Source organism: Puma concolor, chromosome A3 (genome assembly GCF_028749965.1).
Source record: "Puma concolor isolate L17-30 chromosome A3, mPumCon1.1.hap2, whole genome shotgun sequence".
NCBI classification, from domain to species: domain Eukaryota; kingdom Metazoa; phylum Chordata; class Mammalia; order Carnivora; family Felidae; genus Puma; species Puma concolor.
Window position 1 is genome coordinate 53,406,643 of NC_141669.1, and position 25,837 is coordinate 53,432,479.

At 45.5% G+C, this 25,837-nt stretch overlaps 1 protein-coding gene across 3 annotated transcripts in view; it reads left to right on the forward strand.

Moving 5' to 3' along the window:
• The first annotated feature begins 4,134 nt into the window (after positions 1-4,134).
• Positions 4,135-25,837, forward strand: part of ADD2 (adducin 2) — a 42,212-nt gene continuing 20,509 nt past the window's right edge. For 2 of the 3 annotated variants that reach the window (XM_086700900.1, XM_086700901.1), the window contains exons 1-8: positions 4,135-4,326; positions 6,064-6,202; positions 13,113-13,264; positions 13,665-13,745; positions 16,185-16,334; positions 17,732-17,875; positions 19,794-19,892; positions 24,391-24,567. In XM_086700900.1, the coding sequence (XP_086557026.1) occupies positions 4,135-4,326; positions 6,064-6,202; positions 13,113-13,264; positions 13,665-13,745; positions 16,185-16,334; positions 17,732-17,875; positions 19,794-19,892; positions 24,391-24,567 (1,134 nt within the window). The remainder of the gene's footprint in view (positions 4,327-6,063; positions 6,203-13,112; positions 13,265-13,664; positions 13,746-16,184; positions 16,335-17,731; positions 17,876-19,793; positions 19,893-24,390; positions 24,568-25,837) is intronic. The other variant, XM_025932436.2, reaches the window with a different exon arrangement.

Sequence of the window (25,837 nt, forward strand, 5' to 3'; positions counted from 1 at the left end):
CTGAAGTTCCAACCCTCTAATCATGTGCTTGGTCTTTCTTGCTGGCCAGTCCCTCCCTTGAAACATCTAAGGGCCCGCCATAAGTCACCTCATTAGCATAAATTCAGGTTTGATGAGATGGACTCATTATGAATAACAAAAGACCCTCTTCATGTTTTTTGGATATTTTAGAAATCTCAAGGCTTTTTGAAGCTCTGTGCCAGGAACTGGGGACAAAGGCCAGATACATTCTTTATGATGTCACACCTGGCCCAACAAGCGCTTGCCTCTGATGGTCACCATCCTGCTTATCCTCTTTTTTTGTGATCTCCAGGTTGACATGTTCCCACTCTCTGGTCAGAGAACGACTCAATCTCATCAGTGTTTTTCTGGATGTTCTTTTTGTTAATACAGCTCAAGATTGAGTTAGTTTTTTGGACCACAACATATAATTACAATACTTGATATGCACCTGTTTACAGTTGAATCATAAGCCTCTCATTACTTGAGTTCCTAATGCTGTAATGATTCTAGCCCCAAACAACACATAATAAGAACAAATGCTTAAGAGCACTCGATATACACCAGGTGCTGTTTTAAGTTCTTTACATACATTAACTCATCTAGATCCTCAAAACAGCCTAAAGAGGTGGTTAAATAGTTCCAATCCCCATTTTGTATATGGGGAAACTGAGGCACGGAGAGGTTAGGTAACTTGCCCAACAAGATCACATAGCTAATAAGTGGCACAGTTAAGATTGGAACTCATCATGTTCTTATTCCAGAGTCCATGCTTAAAAAAAAAAAAAAAAAGATTTTAGTTTTAAGTAATCTCTACACCCAACGTGGGGCTCAAACTTATAACTCCAAGATCAAGAGTCACCTACTCCAACTGAGCCAGCCAGGCGCCCCTAGAGTCCCTGATTTTAACCACTAAACCACACTGCACGTAAATTTGGTCACCTATGTAACATTTTAGAAGGAAAAGAAGGAGCACAAAAGAATGCCTCTGGTTCACAAAGTCAAAGTGTGGTTTTCTCTGCCCCCTGTTGTCATGGTGAGGGAGTCAGGGCTTCCATTTTCTAACCCAGTCCCATTGGAGCATCTCTGGAGTAACCTTCTGGGATGGGCTCTGAGAAGTGAAGGCAGGGCTGGGGACATGGTGATATGGGTTCCTGTCCAGCAGAACCTGAACTTTTTTGTTCCTCATGCTTCAGGGAGGATAATGCTACTTCAAGCCTTCACAGACCCATTCCTGGGAATGTAGCCACTCCAAGGGGAAGGAAAGAGGGTCAGCCTCTGGTGGGACCTGGAGTCATAAGGAACACAGGGAGCTCATCCCCATGTGCACATCCATTGTACTCATTAGAAGGCTGCTTGTTTTTAAAATAACATTAAAAACTGGGGCTACAAAAATGCCAAAGAGAATTACAAAGGGTGGGGCAGTGCCTCTGGAAAAATGTCTGCAGTGCTGTCTGCCCAGGAGAGTCTGGGTGGTGACTGCGTGTGTGCACAGCTCTGATGCACTCCCATTGTCTTTGTCCTTGCAGTCCCTTTTCTTACTGCCCAAGTTGCAGGGATGAGGCTGTCTGAGAGCGTGGTGGAGGTGAAGTATTCTTAACTCAACCTATGCTCAAGGGATTGACTTGAACCTACAAGGCAAATGTCAATAGGTCATGTGTATTCTTTGCAGATGTTTCTCTTCTGGCATCTGGCTTGAGGGAGAGGCCCCAGGGGGAAGGGGAGAATATGAGGATGCACGAGGAAGGTCTCTTGCTCCGGAAATCCAGATCCTCCATCCTTCTGCTTTTCTATACGAATCTGTCTCTCTCCATATGGTGTACAGCTGGAAGGAGCTCCAGAGTTCATTCTGTTCACTACCTCATTTAGAGACAGACAAGAGGAGACCCCAAGAGGGAAATTACTACTTGCCCAAGCCTATGCAGCTAGAGAATGACGGGGGCGGGGGGGGGGGGGGTGATACTGCAGACTCTGGCTTCTAGTCCATAGCTAATCCCACCAGAAACATCCATGATGGACTCAATCACTTTCTCTACTTAAATGAAGAATCTGGCTTGAATGTTACGAAGCACATCAGCCACTCTAGCACTCTGCCAAATCCGTTACAAATCTTTCTCTAGAGAATGCTTTTTGTTTTTTTGGGTGTTTTCGCTGCCACTTCCGGAAGATGCCTTCCCCATACTCCATCCATTGCAGGCAAATAGCTCATCTACAGGACTGGTAGGCATGATGCTTGTTGGGAGAGATCTGATGAGGGCATTTATAAGGAAATGATTAATTGGTGAAAGAAGAGGAGATGTCATGGTTTGGCAAACTTGTAAAAGCGGGTTGTGGTGGCATTTAGAGCACTCTTGCTGTCCCAGGTCAAGTGTATGGTGGCAGGTGGTGACTGGGCTTGGGGGATGGAACGTGGATAGTCATGGGAAGTGGCACCTGGAAATAGTGTTAGAAGATGAGGCTTTGTGCCATCTTTGGCTGGCATGCTAAATGGCCAACACCTGGGATGGATACCTTCCATTACATGGTACAACTATTAACATCTAGCCAGTGGTATTTCAACCTGGCTGCCTATTGGAATCACCCAGGGAGCTTTTAAAAATCCTGATGTCCAGGTCACACCGCAGACTAATAACATGAAAATCCTTGATATCAGTATTTTTTCAAGTTTCCCAGCAGATTTCAACATGCACCCAAGTTTAAGAACCACTGCTTTAGGCCACGGGTTCAGGCAATAAGCTAAGGGACTCTGCATATGTTCCCTCCCTTAACTTTGCCATTTGCTATTCCCCAAAAGGGGAAAAAGAAGGAAAGAAGGAAGGAAGGAAGGAAGGAAGGAAGGAAGGAAGGAAGGAAGGAAGGAAGGAAGGAAGGAAGGAAGGGAAAAATGGAACGAAGGTAGGAAGGAAAAATGAAAGAAGAGGGAGAGGAAGAAAGATCACCTGAGTGTTCTGGGCTGATGGGGTGAATTCCCACTTTACCTATTACCTAATGCTTCATCCTGTCTGCCCCACTCAGACACTATAAGGTGGAGGGTAGAGGCCTGACAGAAGATGGAAGAAGTCACATACAGCTCACCGACAACAAGAATATGCTTTACTAGCTGTCAGCAAGGCTTCTTGTGTAATGAGCTGCTGGCTGTCATGAAGGTCAAGGTTTGGGCTAACAGAATGGGCCAAAGGGAAAGAAGAGATCAGGATGAGGAGGCAGGAGTGCTCTGAGGGAACAAGAGAGCATTCCACCTCCTCATGGAATGCAAATGTGAGCCCATGGAGGTAAAGTGAGAGAGGGGCAGGTTAAGGATGAAAGCCAGTGTCCTGATCCCCTGTAATGCTCTTTTGTTGGCATCTCTCTACTCGTGTTCAGAAGCTAATTCTTGCTCGGTTAAGGCCCTCTTGCTGAGAAGGGGATCACACAACAGGGAGAAGGCTAGAGCTCTGTAAGGCTGGCCTGAGTGTTGAAGGGGCATAACCTTGATTTGAAGGCCTAGTGGTGCTGACACACAAAGGGAGACTGCTGTGGCCAAAGTCCCACAGCTGGGAGGTAGAGGCTGGAACTGCAGAGCCTGCTTCTTCAGAAGGGCTCCAATATAGTAAGAGAAGACATTCCTATATTTGCCCTCAGACCTTAGGAAAAAAAAGCATGCTTAAAAAGGGGTCCCAGTCCAACTCTCCTAAGGCTGCCCTAGTCCTCATTCGTGGGATCAGGTCTAGATATAGTACTTTAGTAAGTACTAACTCCCAATATATAGGTTTACACTATATAGATATGCATCATAGAAATGCTCCAAAAGATGTGCAGGTCATACTCACACTGGATTCCAAACTGTCCACTTCCACCGGGGTGTTGCTGTTTAAGCCGGGCAGGTTAGTGAGGGAAGGGTGGTAGACGCCTGAGCCTCTGCCATATTTTCGCTTGGTCCGATGATGTGTTAGCGCCCCCTATAGATAGGCAGCTGCCGGCGCACTGCAGTCCAAACCGCTGCTTGGCTTACACCCTACTGGAAATAGCCACCTCCAGCGTGTGAATACAACCGAATCCAGCCCCTCTGTTTTAGAAAACTGTACTACGACTGGGAGCACCCTCTTCTCTTCTCTTTGTAGGTTTCCAGGAGTGGATCGTAAACCCACCAGAAGAATGAGTGAAGATACCGTCCCAGAGGCTGCCTCCCCCCCGCCCCCGCAGGGGCAGCAGTACTTCGACCGCTTTTCTGAGGACGACCCCGAATACTTGCGCCTTCGCGGTCGCGCAGCTGACCTGCGACAGGACTTCAACCTGATGGAGCAGAAGAAGCGCGTCACCATGATCCTGCAGAGCCCGGTGAGCGAGGTCCGCCCCAGGAGGGTGGGAGAGGAGAAGGAGAAGGAGGGAGGGGAGAGGGGAACTCGTATTCATTTGGGTGAACCTGAAAGCTATAGAACTCCTACTTGCTCAGCGTCTTAGCAATTTTAAGCCCGTTGACGGGCCTGGCCCTGGATTTAATTCTCTCCCTAGTCACTGGTGGATGGCAAAACCTGGTTTATGTGCAGATGGCTTGGCTTGGTACTGGGAGGAGGTGGGTATGAAAGACAGGAGCCCTGCCTCAGTTTCCAGGCTTCCACCAAAGCTCTAACACTGAACTAACAGGCGTATTTGTATAAACCAGAGGCCAGCAGGGGGCGCCATGTGGAAGGCTCGGGCCTCCCATATTTGAACAGCACAAAGAACTCACTGTCAGGGCAAGAAGGTTGACACGTATGGGGCAGAGGTGAAGAGGGTCTGGAAGCCCCAGGAGGTAGAGAGAGTGGAGGGTACAGAGAGATATGGGCCGGGCAAGAGAGGGCAAGTCACGATCACCCTACCATGGCCCCAGACTTGAGGTCAGTTGGTACCTGCATGGCATGGACACAGAACTCATCCTTCCACAAGTGGTGCATTGAGAAGAACAAAGCATGGACCTAATGGACCACTGAGTGGGAGGCTGATGCAGGTTGGGTGGTGTGGGGGGTGGGGGCAGCAGAGCATTGTGGAATGGGAGGGTGAGGGCACAAGAGCTGTGAGGTCCTCAGGAAACAGCGCATGATCCTAAGGCTTGGGAAGCTCAGGATGGAGCTGGCATCTCCAGGTGCCTGCTGGGATGGGGGTTTGCCTCAGTCCCCACGGGGTTTGGAGGGCCAGGACATGTAGTGGGCTGTGTGGGACCCTGGTTGAGAGCACACAGTGAATGCTCAGACCTCACAGAGGAGCGTTGAGGTAATGGTCCTGAGGTTTAGGTGACAGGTGTCTACGTGAGGAGCCTGGAGGAATATGGCAGGTACTAAAAGCATTGAGATGATGGAAAAACTCCAACTTGTGACTAGGAGAGATGGCAGGTGTGGTAGGAGTGGCAGAGTTAGTACCAACCCAAGTTTTGGGGCCTGAATGGATAGGACTCTATTCCCAGGCAAGAAATGAGGACATGAGGAGGTCATGTTTCTTCTGTCCTTTTATAGATTCACCAATGCCTAGTTCCTCCTGCGTGTTCCCTGCTGCCACCTGGTGGACAGGCATGTCTTAGTTATGGTCTGAAAAGCCAGGCTTAGAGTTATAGGACATCAGAAATGGAAGCTACAGGGAGGACAGCAAATCCTTCCATATATGAGGAAACTGAGGCCTAGAAGAGCCATAGGCATGCCTACTGGACAGGGACAATAGCACACTTTTTCATTCAGTTCTTCTTTTTAAAATGTCTCAATTACTAAAGTGAAGCCGCCTTAGTCTTGTGGTGGTGGGTAGGGGAAGTCCAGGTGGGTGATGGGGAGTGTGTCTTGACTGTCACTTAGACCCAGGAAGGACCTGGAATCTGGATTACGGTTCATAGGGCAAAGGGAACACAGCAGGGGACATCTTTTTGCTTCCCAAACAGCAGTTGGGGGGGGGGGTCTCCTGAGGTACCTGTGGAACCCCCAGTGTTTTCTGGGGCCCGAGGATCCCATGTGTGGCCCTGGCCTAGTTGAGCCAGGGATAGGGGCGGGCACTTGGAAGAGGGGCCCTCAGTCTCCTGCATGAGACACACTGGGGGGACCAGCGCCTTGGGGCCTGCTTCAGTCTTTCAGGGAGGAGCTGGAAGGCCTCATCCAGGAGCAGATGAAGAAGGGGAACAATTCCTCCAACATCTGGGCCCTGCGGCAGATCGCGGACTTCATGGCCAGCACCTCCCACGCAGTCTTCCCAACATCTTCCATGAGTATGTGGGGAGCTGGGGAGCTGCCAGGAGCAGAGGTGGAGGAAGTGGGGCGGGGAAGAGAGGGTTGGTTGCCAGGCTACGGAGTGAGTGGTGCAACTGGGTTTGCAGACCTGGGGGACCAGCCAAAGAGGTACCTGGCTCTGCTTCTGAGGCTGCTGGATTTAAAGACCCACAGAAGAATTCTTCCTGATGCCCAGAAATAGAATGGGGAGGATGACTTACAGGAAAACCTTTTTCTCATTCTGCTGGGGGAGGGGACGGGATGACATGGTGTCACTGCTGTGAGAGGCAGGGCAGCCTCTATGTGACTCTTCCAGTCCCCCTCATAAGTGGATTAGCATGAAGGGAAGAGTTTTGCGGCTCAAAGTCCCTTACATGGCCTCTACTTGAGCGACCAGGAGTGGGGAGTGAGGATTCTGCTCCCTGTTACTCTAGTTACAGGTGCAGAACCGAAGAAAAATCCTTGTGTTCTAGCAGCAGGCCCTGACTCAGGCTGCTCTTTCCTCAGTCTCCTGGAGCCACTCCTTTGCAGATGGGGTCGTGGGGATGAGAGGAGGCCATTGAAGCCAGTGTCTCAGTCTCACGCTGGACAGACCAACCTGACTCCCTAGACAAGAGCCACACACATCCAGAGCTGGGCATGAAACCATTTTCCTAGTCTCTGAAGCTCTGCCCACAACCTTTAAGAAACAAACATTAAAAAATACTTGGGGCACCTGAATGGCTCAGTTAGTTAATTGTCCGACTTCAGCTCAGGTCATGATCTTGCAGTTCATGAGTTCGAGTCCCGCATCGGGCTCTGTGCTGACAGCTCAGAGCCTGGAGCCTGCTTCGGATTCTGTGTCTCCCTCTCTCTGTGGCCCTCCCCCACTCACACTTTGTCTCTCTTTCCTTCAAAAATCAATAAACATTAAAAAAATTTTAAAAAATACTTCCCCTCAACAGCATAAATACAGGAATATGACTGAAAATTAGGAAAATAATTCAAGAAAGAGAAATAAAAATCACTGTACTGTGTTCTTACAACCAAGAAATGACTTTTTCTCTTTTTCTCTTAACATAGATAAATTAAGAAAACAAAAATGGAATCACATTATATATGCAAATTTGATAGCTTAACATATCTTGACTAATTTTTCACATAATAAAACATGGTTCTGTAATACAATGTTTGGTGGAGGTATGCATATTCTGTGGCATGGCTGAGTATGCCATAGTTCATTTAACCAATTTCCTATTTTTGGACTTTTAGGTTGTTTACAATTTTTTGCTGTTGTGAACAACAATGCAATAAATTCTTCGATTTATTCTATGACTATTTTCTAAAGACAGATTGCTGGAAGTAGAATTGCTGGATTAAAGAATTTGCATGTTTTGAAGATGTTAATGCATAATGCCAAATTTCCCTGGAGAAAGAAAGAACCAATTTACATTCCCACAAAAAATGCAGTCATGCCCATTTCCTGCACCTTGATCTGTGCATAGTAGTATTATGCCATTCGTTTCATCTTTTTGATTTGATAGGCAATAAATAGCACTTTGTGTTTTAATGTGCATTTATTTAATTACTAATGAGGTTGGATATATTTTCATATACATACTGGGGTGATTTTCTTTTTGTAGTAAATTGTAGTACAATTCAGAATTGTATCACATTCTGAATCTGTCGGTACTTTCCTTTGTGTGTTCTGCTTTTGGTTACACACTCAGAAACACCTTTCCCATGTTTTATCATCTCATGGGACAAATACCCGTAATTATTTATTTGTCAAATCCTCAACTATTTGTGCCAGTTTATTCTTAAAAATAACTTTAGAATTTGTCATGTTCCGCACCACCCCCACCCCCCCTCCACCCTCCGCCAATCTACCTCAAAAATTCCCTTTTGGGATTTTGGTTGGGATTGTATTGAATGGATTCATTTGGTGAAGAATTTATAAATTTACAATTTTATGTTAGAATATAAGTTCCACAGGAGAAAAGATATTTGTATCCTTTGTTCACTGCTGTACCCTAGAGTAGTGTCCTGGACTTAGAAAAGTAGCTGTCACAGAGTAGGTGTTTTAAAAATATTTGCATGAATGAATTTTAAGTCTGTTCGGAGATGATGTATGTCTTCTGTTTATTTGCTTTTTTTTAACCTTTTTTAATGTCCATCAGAGAAGGTTGGTAGTTCTTTTCATATAGTCCCTACTAATTTCTTATTAAGTTTATCTTGGAAATTTTATGTAACTTTGTTATTTTAAATGATTTTTTTCTCCACTCAATTTTTTTTCTGGTGATAGCTGTCACCAGTAGCTTCTTACCAGAAGCTTACCAGTACCAGAAAAGTAGCTTCTTGCTGAACTCTTAAATTCTAATAGTTTCTCAATTAATTCTCTTGGGTTTTGTATATTTAAAAAAAATCCCATGACCTGCAAATGATGTTCATTTTTAATCCTTCATTTCAACATTTACCCTTTGTTTTCTTTTTCCAGTTTTCTCACTGTATTCATTAGAACTCTCAGAACGATGTTTAATAATAGATTAGAGAATAATCATTCTTGTTTCTGACTTTAATAGAAACCCTTTACCCGAAGAGTTGAGTTTGTGATCATGTTGAGGAAATCTCTTCTTATTCTAGTTCAATATGGGTTCTTCTCAGAAATGGATGTTGAGTTTATAAAATGCATTTTGGGCATTTATTGACTTTCCTTTCTTTGAACTAGTGATGTGATGAATTATATTAATAGATTTCTGAATATTGAAGTATTTTTTCATTCCTGAAATCAATCATTCCTGGTCTTGATGCATTCTTCTGAAAATATTCTTCTAGATTTGATTTGCTAGACTTATTCAGGATTTTGCATATTCATACATGAGATTGGTCAGAAATTCCCTTTTTGTGCAGTCCTCATTTAGTACTGGTATTAAGGCTATAGTTTCATAAGATAAATCAGGTGATCCCTGCACTTTTCTTTGTCCTGATGGCATTTATTTATTTATTTGTTTTTATTTTAGAGAGGAGGAGAGGGGCTGAGGGGGAGACAATCTTAAGCAGGCTCCACACTCAGTGTGGAGCTGAACATGGGGCTTGATCCCAGGACTCTGGGATCATGACCAGAAGCTGAAATCAAGAGTTGGATGCTCAACCAACTGAGTCACACAGATGCCCCTGTCCTGATGGAATTTAAATAAGATAGGAAGTCTCTCTTCCTTGGAGATTTATTATTCACTAGTAAAGCCATCCAGATAGGCGACATTTTTGATAACATTTTTTTTTCTCAGTTTTATCTAGGGTCTTTAAAAAATTCATTTTGCTACGTCCTGAGTAAATTTTGGCCATATATTTTAAATAAATGATTCATTTCATAGGGAGTCTCAAAATTATTAGAGTAATGTACCATCTTTCTACCATTTAAACTTTCAGTTGTGGACGAGATGACATCCCATTCTCATTTCTGGTGTTGTGTATTCCCCCTGTCTTTTTACAGCCAATCCAGATGTTGGTTTATTCATATATCTTGCATAAGCCAATTCTTGGATCTATGTGTTTGTTCTACTAATTTTCAAGCTTCCCAATTCATTGATTTTGTTTTTCTATTCATTAATTATTTTCCAAAAGTTTTCTTTGGTTTATTTTGATATTTATATTTTTTTCTGGAATAGGATAAAATGAATACTTTATTTTCATTCTAATTCAATAATAAAGACATTTTAGGCTATGAATTTTTTTTCTCTGAATGTAAGTTTGGTCTTACCTCATTAATTTTGACACAGTATTTCCTTTATTGTTAATTTCTAGATAGTTTGCAGTTGCTGCTTTGATTTATTTGTATTCTAAGAACTGTCCGGGAGTGTGCTTTCTCATTTCCAAGTGGTTTAGTTTGTATTGTTTTAAAGGTTTGTTGATAATGTCTAATTTTATTGCATTGTGTTTGGGTAATGTGGCCTATTTAATGTCTATGTTGGGGATTTACTGAGATTTTCTTTGTGCCCTAATATCATTTTTAAATGATATGTAGATTCTGTCTCTAGGGCATAGTGTTTAAACTGTATCTTCATTTATTATTTTCAATTTTATAAAAAGTGAGATTTGTGTTGTTTTCCTCTGTATATTTGATTAGCGTTCGTTTCTCTTTGTATTTCTGATGGCTTTTGCTTTGTACCTTGCTGAAACGGTATCCAAAGCAAAAGTGTTCTTTATAGCTGTAGCTTCATTATGAATTATAGGTTTATTTCATGTAGGATAATGTATACAATGGTCCTCCCAACAGTGACCTCTGCTGCCTGGCTTTGTCTGGGGTCCTTATGCTTTTGTTATACCTCCCTTCTTGGTGCCAAGGATGAATATTCCAAAAGGATGTGCTTTCCCTGATTTCTATTGTGATAATAGTATTATGATCTCTGTTTATTTTTGTTTACATTTTCTGGGCATAGTTTTGGTGACTCTTTTCTTTTTACCTGCTTTATGTCACTTTATTTTAGTGTTGTTTGTTAGTAAACCTCCTGTAGCATTGTCTTCTGGCATCTATTGCTATAGCAGAGAAATTTGAAACAGGCTATTTTTTTGTTACCTTGTAGGTAACCCAAATTTTTTTGTAGGTGTTTGTGCATTTTTTCTCCTTATCCTTGTATTCCAGAAATGTGTCAGGAAGCATATAATTATAGGCTTTTTCCCTTCATGGACTTTTCCCTCTGGCATGTAGTAAATCCTTATAACTTATTTACACAGGTCTCTTTTTCAGTTCAGAAATTGTTTCTGTTATATTGATGCTAATTATCTGTATGCTGACTCTCTGGTCTTTGTCTTCCATAGCTATCCTATTTTTTCTCATCGTTTTCATGTCTCTGACCTTATACTCTTTCTTTTGGGAGAGAAATAGAGCTGACCAGAATTCTCACTGCCTCACTGGCCAGCATCTGTCAGAAAGACAGTTGGATGCCTGAAAATCTGATTAGTCTATGTCCAGGGTATCTGAGTCAGGGATTGTGGACAGGGGAGGTTCCAAGAGTCATGAATTCACGCACAGATAGGTTGTTCTTTGTCCAGCTCCATTTGCCTTAGAATTTTGTGGTGGTTCTGTGTTTTTATTTTGGTTTCTTTTTTTTTTTGCAATAGTGCGTCCTTCAGTCTTCGCTTTCCCAGAGGGGTTAGTGAGTTTTCATCTCTTTCTGTGTTTTCTTAGGTCCCTTGAGTAAATGGCTTGGTTAGATCTAAGTCATAAACCTGGCACTCAGTATCCTAACTTTTGTGAGGCTGGTCAGAACAAGCATTCTTTCTCTTAAAACCCTGAGAGCAGAGGTTCTGAGTTGCTGGTGGAAGCTTCTGGTCTCTTCTCCCACCGTGGGCCTGTGGGTGGGATAATCCTTACAGCAAAGCTCCATGGAGTGGGGGAGGGGGACACTGATACAGGACACGGAAGATGTGATGGCATGTTTTTAGACCTATTCTGGCCTCCTGGCCATCCCTGGGACTCCACAGTCATTTGTAAAACAAGGATTCCAAGAAATTGTGGATAGCCCCTCTTGCCTGGCTTTATATGGGGGCAGGGTTGCTTTTGATATCCCTCCCTTCTTGCTGCTAGGGATGAAGCAAAGAGGTAATTGCTTGTCTAGGGAATGCGCAGAGAGGAAGAAAGGATCCCAGACTGGTCAATTCCAATTAGAAATTGTTGACTTTAGAATTTTGTTGTTCTTTTTGCCAGTTCAGCTGAGCCTTTGGACCACTTCTTTCTCTGTCAACCATGATTACTGGACACATGCCCTGGAGGTATCCCTCTGGTGGTCACAGGCTTTCTGGGGGCATATTCCTGACATGGGGTGTTTTGAGGTTGGTTCTGTTTGCTTTACATAGGCCCAACAGCACCTGATCCACCCTCACTTCTGCAAACAACCTCATCATTTCAACTAATGGCAAACCTGATATAGGACATATATCACATTGTGTAGTAGTGAGGTTATTGAGATGGTGGAAGCTGCTAAAGGGCATTTGAATCCATTAAAGTTTTTAGTGAGATGCTGGGAGAGGCAGCATCAGGAGGCTCCCAGCCAGACATCATTTTAAGCCAGAACCCTCTCCTATTGATTCTTTTATTGGTTTCTGGATACTAATCAGAAGTGCTGGTCTCAGACACCCTCTTATGCCTTCTGGAGGTGTGCAGGCAGCAGTCATCATTTTTAGTGGGATAGACTGGACATCACCTCCTAGACCCTTTGGGTGCCCTGAGGATAGGACCATCAAATCTTCTAGGCCAATTTCCAAATCTTTTCCACATCCCTCCAAATTCCCAGAAAGAACCATAAGTAACCAAGGGACTGCACATCCAGAGGGGAAAAGATGTGGCCTGCCTGAGGCCTGAAGCCTTTCAGCCAGCCATACTGACTTCTGGAAGTTTATGACTTGTCAGAAAAGGTTGAGGAATTGACTTCCTGCCTGACTTGGCTTTCTAATTTTCCCTGTTTCTAAAGCAGAGGAGAAGTTATATTACATGGTATAGTTTAAACAATATGATAATAGCAGGTCTAATGATTAGGAACTTCTTCATGAAAACTAGTTGATAAAATATATCCCTATTTCTGCTCAGAAACTTACTTCTGCTTTTATTCAGTGTCCATCTTCAGGATTTATTGTAGGCTTGGCATTCTGAGAACTCTCCATTCTGTGGTTTGAATATGGCCATGAGTTTTGACCAAAAGCAATGCCATTTTTATCTGAATAAGCAGAAGACTTACTTGGGCACAACAATCCATTCTATGGACAGTCTCCCCCTGGGTAAGAGTCAAAGAATATTTAATTCCCTGCCTGTGGAAGTTTTGTGCAGTTGTGGTGCCAGTGAGAATTTGGAGAGGACTAGGGCAAGGAAGGAAGGGGGGCAGACAGGAGCCCTGACCCTGAGAGCTGCCCTGTCCCCGCCCTGTTTCCCTGCAGACTTCTCCATGATGACACCCATCAATGACCTCCACACAGCTGACACCTTGAACCTGGCCAAGGGAGAGCGGCTCATGCGGTGCAAGATCAGCAGCGTGTACCGTCTCTTAGACCTTTATGGCTGGGCCCAGCTGAGCGACACCTACGTTACGGTGAGGAGAGCATCGTGGAGTGGGGTGGGCACTGTGTGTGGCCCTGACAAAATCGGAAGGGAGAACTCCTGCTGTTGGCATGGTCATGCACTGAGCCCTTTCAAGGTTTCTAACCATTGTGGTCACTCGTGGCCACTTCTCTAGATAAGGAGCTAGGAACTCCTGGAGCCTATTTCTAGGGCTACCCCTGATCATTGGGAGATTCCTATTGTAGGTCCATTGCCCCAGTTCCAAATAAAGGCTGGATCATCTTCATCTCTCATGTGCTGGAGGGAGATAAGGGTTCCTGGGAGGAAGTTTTAGACGCAGTGGATTCAGGGGAAGAGAGGATTCAAGCAGAGAGTCCTTGGAAATGATCCCTCTCTCTCCTTGCCACTGACAACATGTGTCTTCCTTCCAGCTGAGAGTCAGCAAGGAACAGGATCACTTCCTGATTAGCCCTAAGGGAGTTTCTTGTAGTGAAGTCACCGCATCCAGCCTGGTGAGTACAGTCTGGCATCTCACTGCCTATTCCTGGTTGAAACAACAGCAGCCTAGAGTGACAGGCCATCTCCAGATTAGCTGCTGTTGTCCTGTTCCTTGTGGAGCTTGCAGTCTGGTGGGCCAGAGAAGACACATGGCCCTGAAGCAGAATACCCATAGCACAACCCAACCAAGAGACCAAATGCAAGGTGCAGGCAACAAGCACAGTCGGAGGGAGGAGGAGGAGGAGGAGATGGAGGAGGAGGAGGAGGAAATGGAGGAGATGGGCACGGGGTCTTCCTATGCTTGGGATTGGACCCCAAAGGCTGGGAGTGGGGAGGCCTTACTAGATTCGGGGATATATTAGAACAACAGCCAGTACTTTCTCTCAAGCACTCTGCAAGACCTGCCTAGTGCTGGTGCCATTCGAGATAGCTTCTGGGACCCCTTTTGGTTCTCTTGCTCCTTTTAGGTGTAGTAGGAAGAAAGTTCCAGAAGTTGGTCTTGATCAGGAAATATTCCTGGGTGGGAGAAGGAAAACAGTAGAAAGGACTGTCTTACAAGCAGAAGAGGGCCAGTGGTTGCGGGGGGCTACATCATCTGTGCTGCACAGCCGAGGCCAGAGGGTGCCACCTCCAGGCCTCTGCCAGCCTTGACACACTCTCACATGTTGAGTCCAGGCTTGCAGTTAAAAGAGCCAGCCGACAAAGTCACAGTGTATTTGGGCAGGGCAGGACCATGAGGACTGCCAAGGCCACTTTACAGGGAAGAGAGGATGCTGGTGCCCAGGGAGGTAAGTGACTTGAACAGGGCCACCTAACAAGGTCATGGTTGAGTCAGACTGGAACCAAAGACACAAGGAGGCACAGGCTCTGCCTTTAAGTCATTCGTGGCCTAGTGGGGGAGCAGGCAAGTAAACTCAGAGTGAAGAATGCTCTCCTATAGCAGGAAGCTTAGGGAGCCCCAGCAGGAGGGGCAAAGGAGTTGGGTTGACCCAGTGGTGAATGAACTGAGTCCCCAGGAAACCACAGGATAGGCAGACATAGACCGGGACAGCAGGGAGGGGCTGGGCAGAGGCAATTGTGTCCTCAGCAGGAAGACAGTTCGTACAAAGCCAGACGCATGCCAGATCATGGTGCACTTGGGAGGACAGTGAGTGGCTGCGTCTGGCTCACATATTAGTGAGGCTGGAATGGTGACAGGGACCAGATGATAAATGGCACCAAAAGCCTTGTTATGGTGCTTTCGCTTTATTCTGCTGGTTGTGTAGAGCCTCTGAAGCACTGTAAGCAGGTGAGTGATGTGGCCAGGTTTCCGTGTAGCAATCGTACCCTGCCAGCTGTGTGCAGAAGTGACTTTAGGACAACTGGCTGGTGCTAAGAAGAGGCTGCTGCCTTGGATACTGCAATGTCAGGCATAGGGGCAGTTCTGTGAGGCAGGAGTGGGGGATTGGAGTGAGGCAGAAGCTGCCATTGATAAAGAAGCTCCAGGGTTTCCCCTTAGCCAGGAGGAGGTATGGACATGATTGTACTTGCACAGGGTTGTTTTTGTCTATGCTTAAGCATGATTAAGGAATAGTCTTTTGTCTTGCTGTGTCACAAAGTGACCTTCTCTAGTGGTGATGTTCCGTGAAACTGTTTATGCTAAGCAGGGAACACCACAGCCTGACTGTGTGCAGAGCCAGCCAGAGCCACCATTAGGGGTGTGTGTGTGTGTGTGTGTGTGTGTGTGTGTGTGCGCACATCACATGAATGTGTGATTTTTAGCCATGACACCTACTACCTCCTTGGCATCAGAAGCAGATTATATTATAAGACCAGTGACTAGTTTCTACCTGTCCCTTAAGACCTAGCTTTTGGGTGATTAGTAAATGGATGTTTATTATACTACTCTCTTTACCTTTGTGTATGTTTAAAAATTCAAAGTAAAGAGTAAAAAAACAAGAAAACATCTCAGATATTACTTCTTTTGGGAAGACTTCTCTGATCTCCTTCTTTTACTGGGATCAAACACTCCTTCCATCTGTTTCTAGAGAATTCTGTGATGGACTGTCTTCTAGCCCCTCTACCCAAGTTGTGGTCTGTAGACCAACAGCCTGGGTGTCACTTGGGAACTTGTTAGGAATGTAGACTCTTGGGCCCCATTCTTGGCTACTGAATCAGAATCTGCATTTTGATGGGATCTCCAGGTGATTATTATACCCAGTAAAGTTTGAGAAACTCTGCTGTAGTATTTTTCCTGCTGAATTATAATCACCCATGTTGCCTGTTGGCCTGTATACTCACTGAGGGCAGAAACCAGGTCTCTTTTTCTCCCAACACCAAGCCCAGCCCTAGCTCCTGGTGTGCTGGAATGTCTGAAATACAGTGGGTAGGCGTGTGCTGGCCCACGGGCAGGGAGACTTGTGAGGGCCTCTGCCGGCCCTGTGGCCATCAGTCTCTCTTCTTTGTTGGCCCAGATCAAGGTGAATATCCTGGGAGAGGTGGTGGAGAAGGGCAGCAGCTGCTTCCCAGTGGATACCACGGGCTTCTGTCTGCATTCGGCCATCTACGCAGCCAGACCCGACGTGCGTTGCATCATCCACCTGCACACGCCAGCCACCGCAGCCGTGAGTGTCCACTCCTTAGGCCGGCATTTCAGACCCTGAGGCTGGCGGCAGACCCCTGCTACCTGCTTCTCTGAGGTTCTCCCTGAGGAAAGACCTAAGCCCCCCAAGCTGGTGGCAGTCTTGTTTTTTAAAAACAGTTCTGGAAAGATTTCCTGGAACTCAGGCCAAGTTGAGGAGAGGGAACACCCAACGTGTGGACACTAATCCTCTCCATTTTTCTAAGCACCAAAGTCTTGGTTTGGGGAGATAAGGTAAAGATGTGTAATGTCTGCTCTACTGCATCCCCCACCCTGCTGCACACACACACACAAGCACTACTGACCCAGGTAATGGCATCTCTTGAGTTTCTGTTCAGGTCAGTCCTACTGGACTAAGGGCTGACGCCTGCCCCCAGCCCCTCTCTCTAGTAAGGAGAGATCTTGATAAAAGATAATACAGTGGGAACCTGGACTTGTCCACTCCTCATTGCCCAAGGTAGGCTGAGAGCTGGGATTGCAGCAAGGAAAACCAGGAAAGAGTAGAAGCGATACCCTCAAGTATCAGATTGTCCGTTCAAGGGCTCTGGTAATTTCCCCATGTGTACCTAAGACACTGCAGTGTCACTTGGAAAGGCAACCACCAACCAGTTCTGGATGTTTCCCCAGCCTTCAACCCATCTTTCTGACTACGAGGCCTCATACCTACAGGGGCAGAGCAGACTTGTCACTGGCCTTGGGTTTTTTCTACCAAGTACACTAGTTATGAGGATTCAGATTTTCCAGAATTTGGGCCAAGACTGAATGATATATGTGTGCTGAGTGTCCATTTCTGCAGGCTTACTCATGGGGCAGAATGAGTGAAACAAAGGCAAGAAGCTCTCCTAAATCTCTCCATGCCCTTGCTTTTAATAAAAGGCAGGGTGTGGGGCATGGATTTTAACCCTGTTCCCTGGTGCTCTTATTGCCCTGTCACGAGTAAGATGGGGCTTCTTAGTGAGCCTCCCTGTTTCTGCCCTGACCTCAAGGTTGAGGACTTCCACCAGCCCATCCCAGAGGACCCTGGACCCTGCCTCACCCCAGCCTCTTCCCCGAGTCCTAGGACAAGAGAAGAGCTGGGAGTGGGCAGCAGCACCAGCTCTCTCAAGGGCATTCTCTGTAGCAGTTTTAGAAAATGATATATTGACATGGCTGCTATCAAAATGGTAAGATTTGGGAAATCTGGAAAGACATCAGAGAAAGCAGAAAGCCAGACCCAATCAGGTGCAGCAGAGGCAGAGGGTGGTGCCTTTGTTGGGGGCTTACTCCCTCTACCAGTAGTCCCCAGAGGAGAGTCTGGCTGTGCCACTCTGAGGAAAGCGCAGATGTGACAGAGGAGCTAGGGGAGCTGCAGGTGCTAACCATTCCACTGTCTCACTGAAGGTGTCGGCCATGAAGTGCGGCCTCCTGCCTGTCTCCCACAATGCCCTGCTGGTGGGGGACATGGCCTACTATGACTTCAATGGTGGGATGGAGCAGGAAGCGGATCGAATCAGCCTGCAGAAGTGCCTTGGACCCACCTGCAAGGTTTGCTCAGCTGTTCCGGGAAGACGCTCTGGGGTGGGATTGTCAAAAGCCTACATCATGAGTGACACGTGTTCAGTGGACAATGTTTCAAAGTTGCACATATACAAAAAAGTGAAAAAAGATTCTCTGTATGCCACTACCCTGAGGTTTTGGTGCTCACTCGAAATATAGTCGCATATATTTATAAAACTAGGATCATAAAATATATTCTCCTTTCTCCCTTAGCAATATCCAGTAAATACCGTTGTGTTTTATTATTTTCTAAATCACTATTTTAAATTATTAAAATATACCTCATTATATGAATGGCTGTGTCACCATTTTACCTTAACAGTCTTCTGTAGTTGGACATTTGGAGGGTTTTTTCCCCTGAATTTTTCCTTGATGTGAACAACATGCAATGAAAATTCTTTCATTTAAATCTCTGTGTATGCCTGAGACTGCATCCTTAGGATAAATGCCTGGGATGCACATTTTAGAACTCTTACTTCATATAGGCAAATTGCCCTCTCCTCCCCAGCATCTGGTATGTGAGACGCTGCTTCCTAGTCTTCCTAAACTTGTTATCATTTTTTTTTGCTAACTTGATAGAAACAGAATCTCACTATTGTTTTTTTTTAATCTAAAGACCTATATTTTAACAGCAAATAATTAGGGGTGGCCAGCTTAGTACAGGAAGTTTTGGAACGGAGCCTGGGCTGATGGATGCTTGTTCCTGTCCTCAAAAGGCACTCACTGCCTGAGTCATTTCCAGTCTGAGAGCCCCTGTCTTCCCATCTCTGACACAGAGGAGAAATCCCTGCCACTCTCTCCTGACATTCTCTAATGCCTCATTAGCAATGCCCGGAGAAGGAGGAAATGTTCACATCTATGAAATGCTGTCAGAGTTTGAGACATGGGGCATTTGCTATCTACAAAGTCTTTTGGAGGCCAGAGTCATCATCCCTTCCTGTTTCCCTTGAGAGGAAAAAAACTCCAGCTGTTTTCATTCAGCAAGAGAGAATGTGATGATGAGGCCACTAGGCCTCAGCCGAGGTCTGCAAGGACAAATCCAACACACCGATCTGTGTTCCTCTTACTCAGTGGGCATCATCTGTTTTCAGAGAGTTCTTGAAGATAAAACTAACCAAGGAACAGTTTCTGCATCTGAACTTTGGGGAGTCAGGCTCTTAGTGTAAATTAATTTCTGTTTCTCTCCCCCACCACCACCCCTTTTATCTCCCTGCTCCTGGCTGACTCACAAACATTGCACCAACAGTGAAAACACCTGGGTTCTAGTTCGGATTCTGCCCCTGACTAGCTGGGAGACTTTCAATTTCTTTAGGCCTCTGTTTCCTCTTCTGTAAAACCAGAGAGTTAGAGTAGAAGGTCACTACAGCTTCTTTCACAGAGCTATAGGGTCTTAGAGCTGGCAGGACATCACCGAATTCATGGAGAGGAGACTTGAGGTCCAGAGAGGTGACATGACTCACCTGTTTCTTCAGAACCACCTCTTGAGAGAGCCACCCCCTTGGGTTTTGATTTCCAAGTCAACCAAGTCACAGGATCCAGAGGTTGCTTTTGAGGTTAGTCCCTAATATTGGACATCAAGTAATTTCATTCAATTTAACAGACACCAGTTTTTTAGATTTCTAAGCCCTCCAAAGCCTAAAAATCCAGGTATTGCCCAAAGAAATCCAGCAAGCTACCTAGTCTCAGTTTTACAAAGCATCTTCCATTTCTTAGGGATGATTCCTCGGGTTAATATTACATGTGGGGTAGCTAGGAATGTTTGTAGGGAGAGAATGAGCAAGGAGTTGGTGGGGAGGGTGCTTTGGGATTGGATATGGAAACTGATCTGGAATAAATGAAAAATCGTTCCTTCTTAACTAAAGTTTAAAAGACTTGAAGTTTTAATTGGCCATTTGCTCCTCTGCAGATCCTGGTGCTAAGAAACCATGGAGTGGTTGCTCTAGGTGACACCGTGGAGGAGGCGTTTTATAAGGTCTTCCACCTGCAGGCTGCATGTGAGATACAGGTGAGCAAGTTCCTCTGGGGAGTGGGCCCCAGAGTGCCTCTGACGCAGGCCCCCCTGGCTGTGATTTAAGGAGTCCTGTGAGCCAGCCATCTGAAAGCCTTGCCCTGTTTCTCTGCCTTGGAACCACCTTATCCTTCTAAAGTTTCACAATTAGAATCAGTTTTGCAGCTTTAAAATATTTATCACTGTTATCTAACAACGATTGCCTACCTCTTGAGGGTCAGTGCTCAGGGCAGGGAACTTTGTAGGCCCATCAATTGGATGGTGGTAGAAACCATAATAGGGCATATAAAAGTTCTTACCATGCTTAGGTCCTACCTGGGGTATAACTGTAACATCTAGCTATGCCAAATAGACACCACTTAGGTAGGTCTTTTTTTTTTTTTTTTTTTTTTTTTTTGCCTGGAGGGTGTCGTTTGCAAATACTATTAACATGGTCCAGCCCAGAAAGAGAAGTGGAGAGCAGGCCAGGGTGAAGTTTGACATGGCAAGCCTGAACACCAGGGAATCCCCAAAGTAATGTCCAGGGAGCCCATCACAAAGTTCCCCTAACTAGTAAGCGATGGGATAGAGGGTGGGTGGGGAGTGTCAGTGATCATGGGCCCCCTAGAGGAATCGGTGGAGAAGCAATAGGAAAGCACAAACCCTATAGTTCTGCCAGTTAACAAAATAATGTTGGATAACCCAAACACATGCTCCTTTCAGTGTGGCAAGCTGTCAGGGGTGAGGAAGGTGGCCTTGCAAGCTGAATGGACTTCAACCTTCCCAGCTCTGGGATGTGTGCCTTTGGGTCAGGGACTTGCTTTCCATAGCCTATGTTTCCTCAGCTGGAGACATGGGGCCTGTGGAGTCCTTGTGAGGATGGGGCCTTTCAGACAAGGAGAGGTGTTGCTGATGGTATTTTTAGGACTCGGTTGACACAAGGGGAGGCTAACTGCTCCAGGATGAGTCAGCTCCTTGCAAGGTCCTTTGGTCTCCTGTCTGCTCTCTTCTGGCCCGTCTAGGCAGAGCAGTGCCACAGACAGAAGGCCTGCCTTTGTCTTGGGAGTTGAGGGTTGGGCGGAAGAATGGGACAATCCCAGAAGCATCCCAGGTGGAGACTACAAGTGGCACCTTTCTCAATGGTTTTTAAAGGCCTAAGTTGAGAGGTTATTAAGACAATGATGAATAGGTGTTAGAAGAAGTCTCCCCACCCCCCAAACAGCAGTGGTCAGAACTGAAGAAGGTGAAGGTAGAACCAGGATCAAGGCAGTACCTTTCAGATGCAGTGGCCTCCCTACCCCAACCAGAGATGCTGGCCCTGAGCTCTGTCCCATGACTCACATTAGAACCTGGCAGAGCCTCTGATATGCCCACTTTGTTTCCCCCCATATCTGAGCTCTTACAAGTTCCCCACCTTCCTGCTGAAGAAGAGGCTTCCATGAGAAAATAGCTCTTATCACTTTGCAAAGACAGCATGGACCTAAAATGAATGGAGAGAGATGCCCATGTATCCCCCCCCCCCCCATGGTGAAGACTGCTCCACACTAAGAAATGGCCTCTGTGCAGTTTAACCAAAGGCAGGATGGCTGTCTAGCAGCTGAGGGGATGAAAGCGCAGAGCTGTCAACCACTGGCCCCAACAGCCCCAGCTGCTTCTCTTGGCCCTGCCTGCTGTCCCTTTCTTTTCAGTCAGGACTGACTCGATGTGACCTTGTTAAAGTGCATCAGGCAATGGAGCCAAATACCCCCCAGAAAAGCTCCAGTGGCTTTTTTCCCCAGCTTGTAGAACAGGGAAGCTTCTAGAGAGAGAGAGGAAGCTGGAAGGTATAGAAGCAAAACAGGCAAGATTAGACCAGAAGTGTGGATGGTTTAAGGCATGAATGATCCCAGGGGCTGACAGATGCTGTTGGGATTGCAGCCCCTGGCCAGGCCATTTCTAGTTGAACAGCCAGCACTGAGGTTCTATTTCCATTGTGGGCCTACTTTTCTCCCCCAGTGACCTTGGCAAACAAGCAAATGTGGCTGTGGTCATTTTAGTGGTTCAAGGCTAAAAGCCTACTCCATTCACCTTGGGGAGAGTGTTCTCATTGCTCTCCATCAGTTTGGGGTTCTAGGAATCTGGGTCATCCCCAGCTGAGAGAGGCAGCTCCCTGCTCTGCTTACAGGCAGATGGGAAGAAGCTCAGGCAATTCTTCCCCATCTGCTACCCATCACCATGGAAACTAATGGGGGGGCGGGGAAGGGAGGTGGAAGGAGTCAGCTCTTCTAAGGATGTGGGCAATTCTTTCCTCCTCCATAACGACTAGTCCCCAGGGCATATTGTTTCTTTCATAGTAAAACCTCAGAATTTATTTATCATAAACATTTATGTGGCACTCTCTATGTACCAGGTGCTATTCTAGGTACTTCACGAATATTGCCTTACATAATACTCATGAGGTAGATCCTACTATTTTCATTTACAGATGAGAAAACTGAGGCACAGAAAGGGTAAATAACTGCTCCAAGTCACACAGTGAGTGAGTAGCAGAGCCAGGATTCAAACCCAGGCAGCCTATGTCCCAAGTCCATGTCCTTAGACACTACATTGCATTGCCTCTTGGGGCAATGAGGGTCAGTGGGAAAGATCAGCTGATAGTCAGGGTTTCACTCCAAGTCAGCCAGGGAAACATCAACTGACAGTCTGCACTCCAAGTCAGGGTTTCACGGTCCCAGGACTAAAGCCCTGCCTTGGCTAGATAGGGACCCACGATGAACTAAGTAATTGATCTACCAGTTGGGATTCATGGCCATTGAGAGTGCATTCCCATGGTGCGGCCCCAGTGTAGGTGTGAAGGACTTCAGCATTAGAAAATACAGCAACAGAGGGCAGAACTGGAACTAGTGAATGCACGTAACAAAAAGGGAGGTTTGAACTCAATGCAATCTGTATGAACTCACTGTAACCCTTCTCACATTTGGACAACAGTATAGTAGGCTACCTCAATAGGCACGGATCTGAGCATCTTCCAGGGATATTGGACAGGGACATTTAGTTTTGGTGGGAGAGGGGAGTAAATGCCTACTGAAGTCTCTGTTTTTGCCAGGAAATGGAGTCATCTTTGTAAGATAAAAATGGAGGCTTCCACTGGACACATGTCTTGGATGAAGAGGGAATGGAAAATGAGTGTTCTTGCTCCTTCCACTTCACAGGGTGACAGGGGTCACCTTGCAGGGGTGGCCTGGCTGACCTCTAGGACATCTCGTAGGAGCCATTTGTTACATTGGTGAATTTAACACACTCTGGGTGTGTCCCAGAGCCTCATGGTTTCATAGACTTATGTTTTCCAGCAAGCTAAATTGTACACTTTTATTTTCAGTAAAAACTGGAACACTGAATGTTTATATAATTGGAGCATTCTCCTAGAATAAGTAGGCTTACAAGAGATATCAAATATCAATCAGATTTGCAGCACAAAACACCTGGCTCACTACCTGTAATACTCAGGAACCACCATCTCTCCCTGTTGGTGGACTCACCCTGGAAGCTAAATCATAACCAATTATGTCCGAGCGGCAGATTCATGGAACAAATAGAATGTACCATTAGATGAATATAGAATTAGGAAATAAGGAGATTAGTTAGATTAGGAAATTTTTTTTAGGATCATTAAAATTGCCTGCTGTATACACACACCTCTTGCCCTAATGCCCAGAGTCCATTGCCTGCACCACTTGTTATAGCCCCTTTCCATGGAGACATGATGGGACATATACTCCAAGTCCATTGGTGAAGCTGCCTGACTCCTGCACAGCGCCCGGCTGTGTACTACCAGCACATCATGTATTTCCTTTTTCTGGGTTTCCTTGACCAACTAATACCACTGTTGAAGATGAATTCTTCCTTTAGACCTGTTAATTCAGGCCATCAGGCTACTCTGATGTTTTTTATTGCCTGAGAAGCTAGCCTATTTTCTTTCGAGTGACTTTTTTTCTAAAAAAAAACAAAAACAAAACAAAAAAACAAAAAGACAACAGAGGGAGAGATTTTGAAGAGAGAAAGAGAAAGGTGCAGAAGAATAATAGAATATACACCCACTATTCACCACTCAGATTTAAAAAGTAAAAGCCTTTTTACTTAAGATTTTTTCCTCTTTAAGAAATAAAATATTACAGACAAGAATTGAAGCCCCTTTGGAGCCCTTTCTGATCTTACTGTATGACCCCACCTGCAAAATAATCACAATTTGAGGTTGGTCTGTATCCCAGGTAACTTTTGAGTCCTCCATATTGCTTTATTCTTAAGGTTTAACATTTGCGTGATTTCCTCCTCCTCTGTAGTCTCTAAGAACTAACACTAAGAAAGAAATTGCTAATACCTCTGTTCCTGGAAATGGGTGCATGCCCAGTAAGTTTCCTCTGGGAGGAAAAAGTCACATGCAGCTCACATTTCTAGACATGTGTACACACACACACACACACACACACACACACACACACACACACACAAACTGAGGTCTCTCTGCTCTTTGCTGCAGGTGTCCGCCCTGTCCAGCGCTGGGGGAGTGGAGAACCTCATCCTCCTGGAGCAGGAGAAGCACCGACCCCACGAAGTGGGCTCTGTGCAGTGGGCAGGGAGCACCTTTGGACCCATGCAGAAGAGCCGGCTGGGGGAGCACGAGTTTGAGGCCCTCATGAGGATGCTGGACAACCTGGTGAGTCTTGTGCCATTGTCCTTTCAGGCCAGTCTCTTGAGCCTCAGCCCCCTGTAACCAGTCAGTGGGACAATAAGGTGGGCGTGAGAACTGCCAGCATCAGGGTTAAGTTGTGAAGGCCTCATTGATGGGCACCTGACTCAGAATTTGTGGTCATTCTAATAGTAGTTGAGTCTTCTTAAATGATGGCCTTTGCCACCCCTTCTAAGGGCTGTGGATGCCATCTTATATTGTGGCTCAGTTCACTCCTTTGTGGTTAGTTCTGCCTTTCTTATCTCATGATTTTAATGTAGAAAACACATAATATACTAATTTCCTTATTCTGGTGAGCAGTATTCTAACAACATGCTGTCATAATGATTGAACGAATCAATCCTGCAAGGAGTTAACTGGTATGTGTCCAGGAGTGGGCTTGAAAGGATACAAAAGAATGTTAAGACGTTCTTCCTTCTAGGGGCTAACAGTTTAGTTGATGATATGACCTATAAACAGGGGACAATTGGAGAACAAGAGGAAAGCATGCACCATGAGGTACTGGTTGCAGGAAGAGACTATAACATTGATTGCTCAGAGAAGTGAAGGATGAAACCTATCCTTAGACCGTTTCTATATCTAATTCATGTTCCCCTCCTCATTGCTACTACCTTGGACCCTCTTTATTGTGTCCAGGTCATTGTGATAATTAATCTTTTTCCCCTTGCCTCCAGTCCCTCCAAACCATCTCCACATTATTATGAGACTGACCATGAGGGCCACGTTATAATGATGAAAAATACAATCCACACTGAAAATATAATTCCCATTAACATTCGTGTGCCGAGTAATCCATGCCTAAGTACAGCACCAGAGCCAGAAAGTTTCATACAGGGATTCTTTCAAATCTTTAAGAAACAGACAATTCTTGTGCCATCTTAAACTGTTTCAGAGGATGAAAACAGGACACAAAACCATAATGATCATAATACATTCAGACCAGTTTTGAGTTGATGAAAAATGCTTTCTGAACACTAGCAGATAGTATTTAGCATAACATTGAATAATAATACCTAATAACCAAGTGAAGGCTCATTCCTAGTATTCAAGGATGGTTTAATATTATAAATCTTCTGGGGCGCCTGGGTGGCTCAGTCGGTTGAGCGTCCGACTTCGGCTCTGGTCACAATCTCGCGGTCCATGAGTTCGAGCCCCGTGTCGGGCTCTGGGCTGATGGCTCAGAGCCTGGAGCTTGCTTCCGATTCTGTGTCTCCCTCTCTCTCTGACCCTCCCCCGT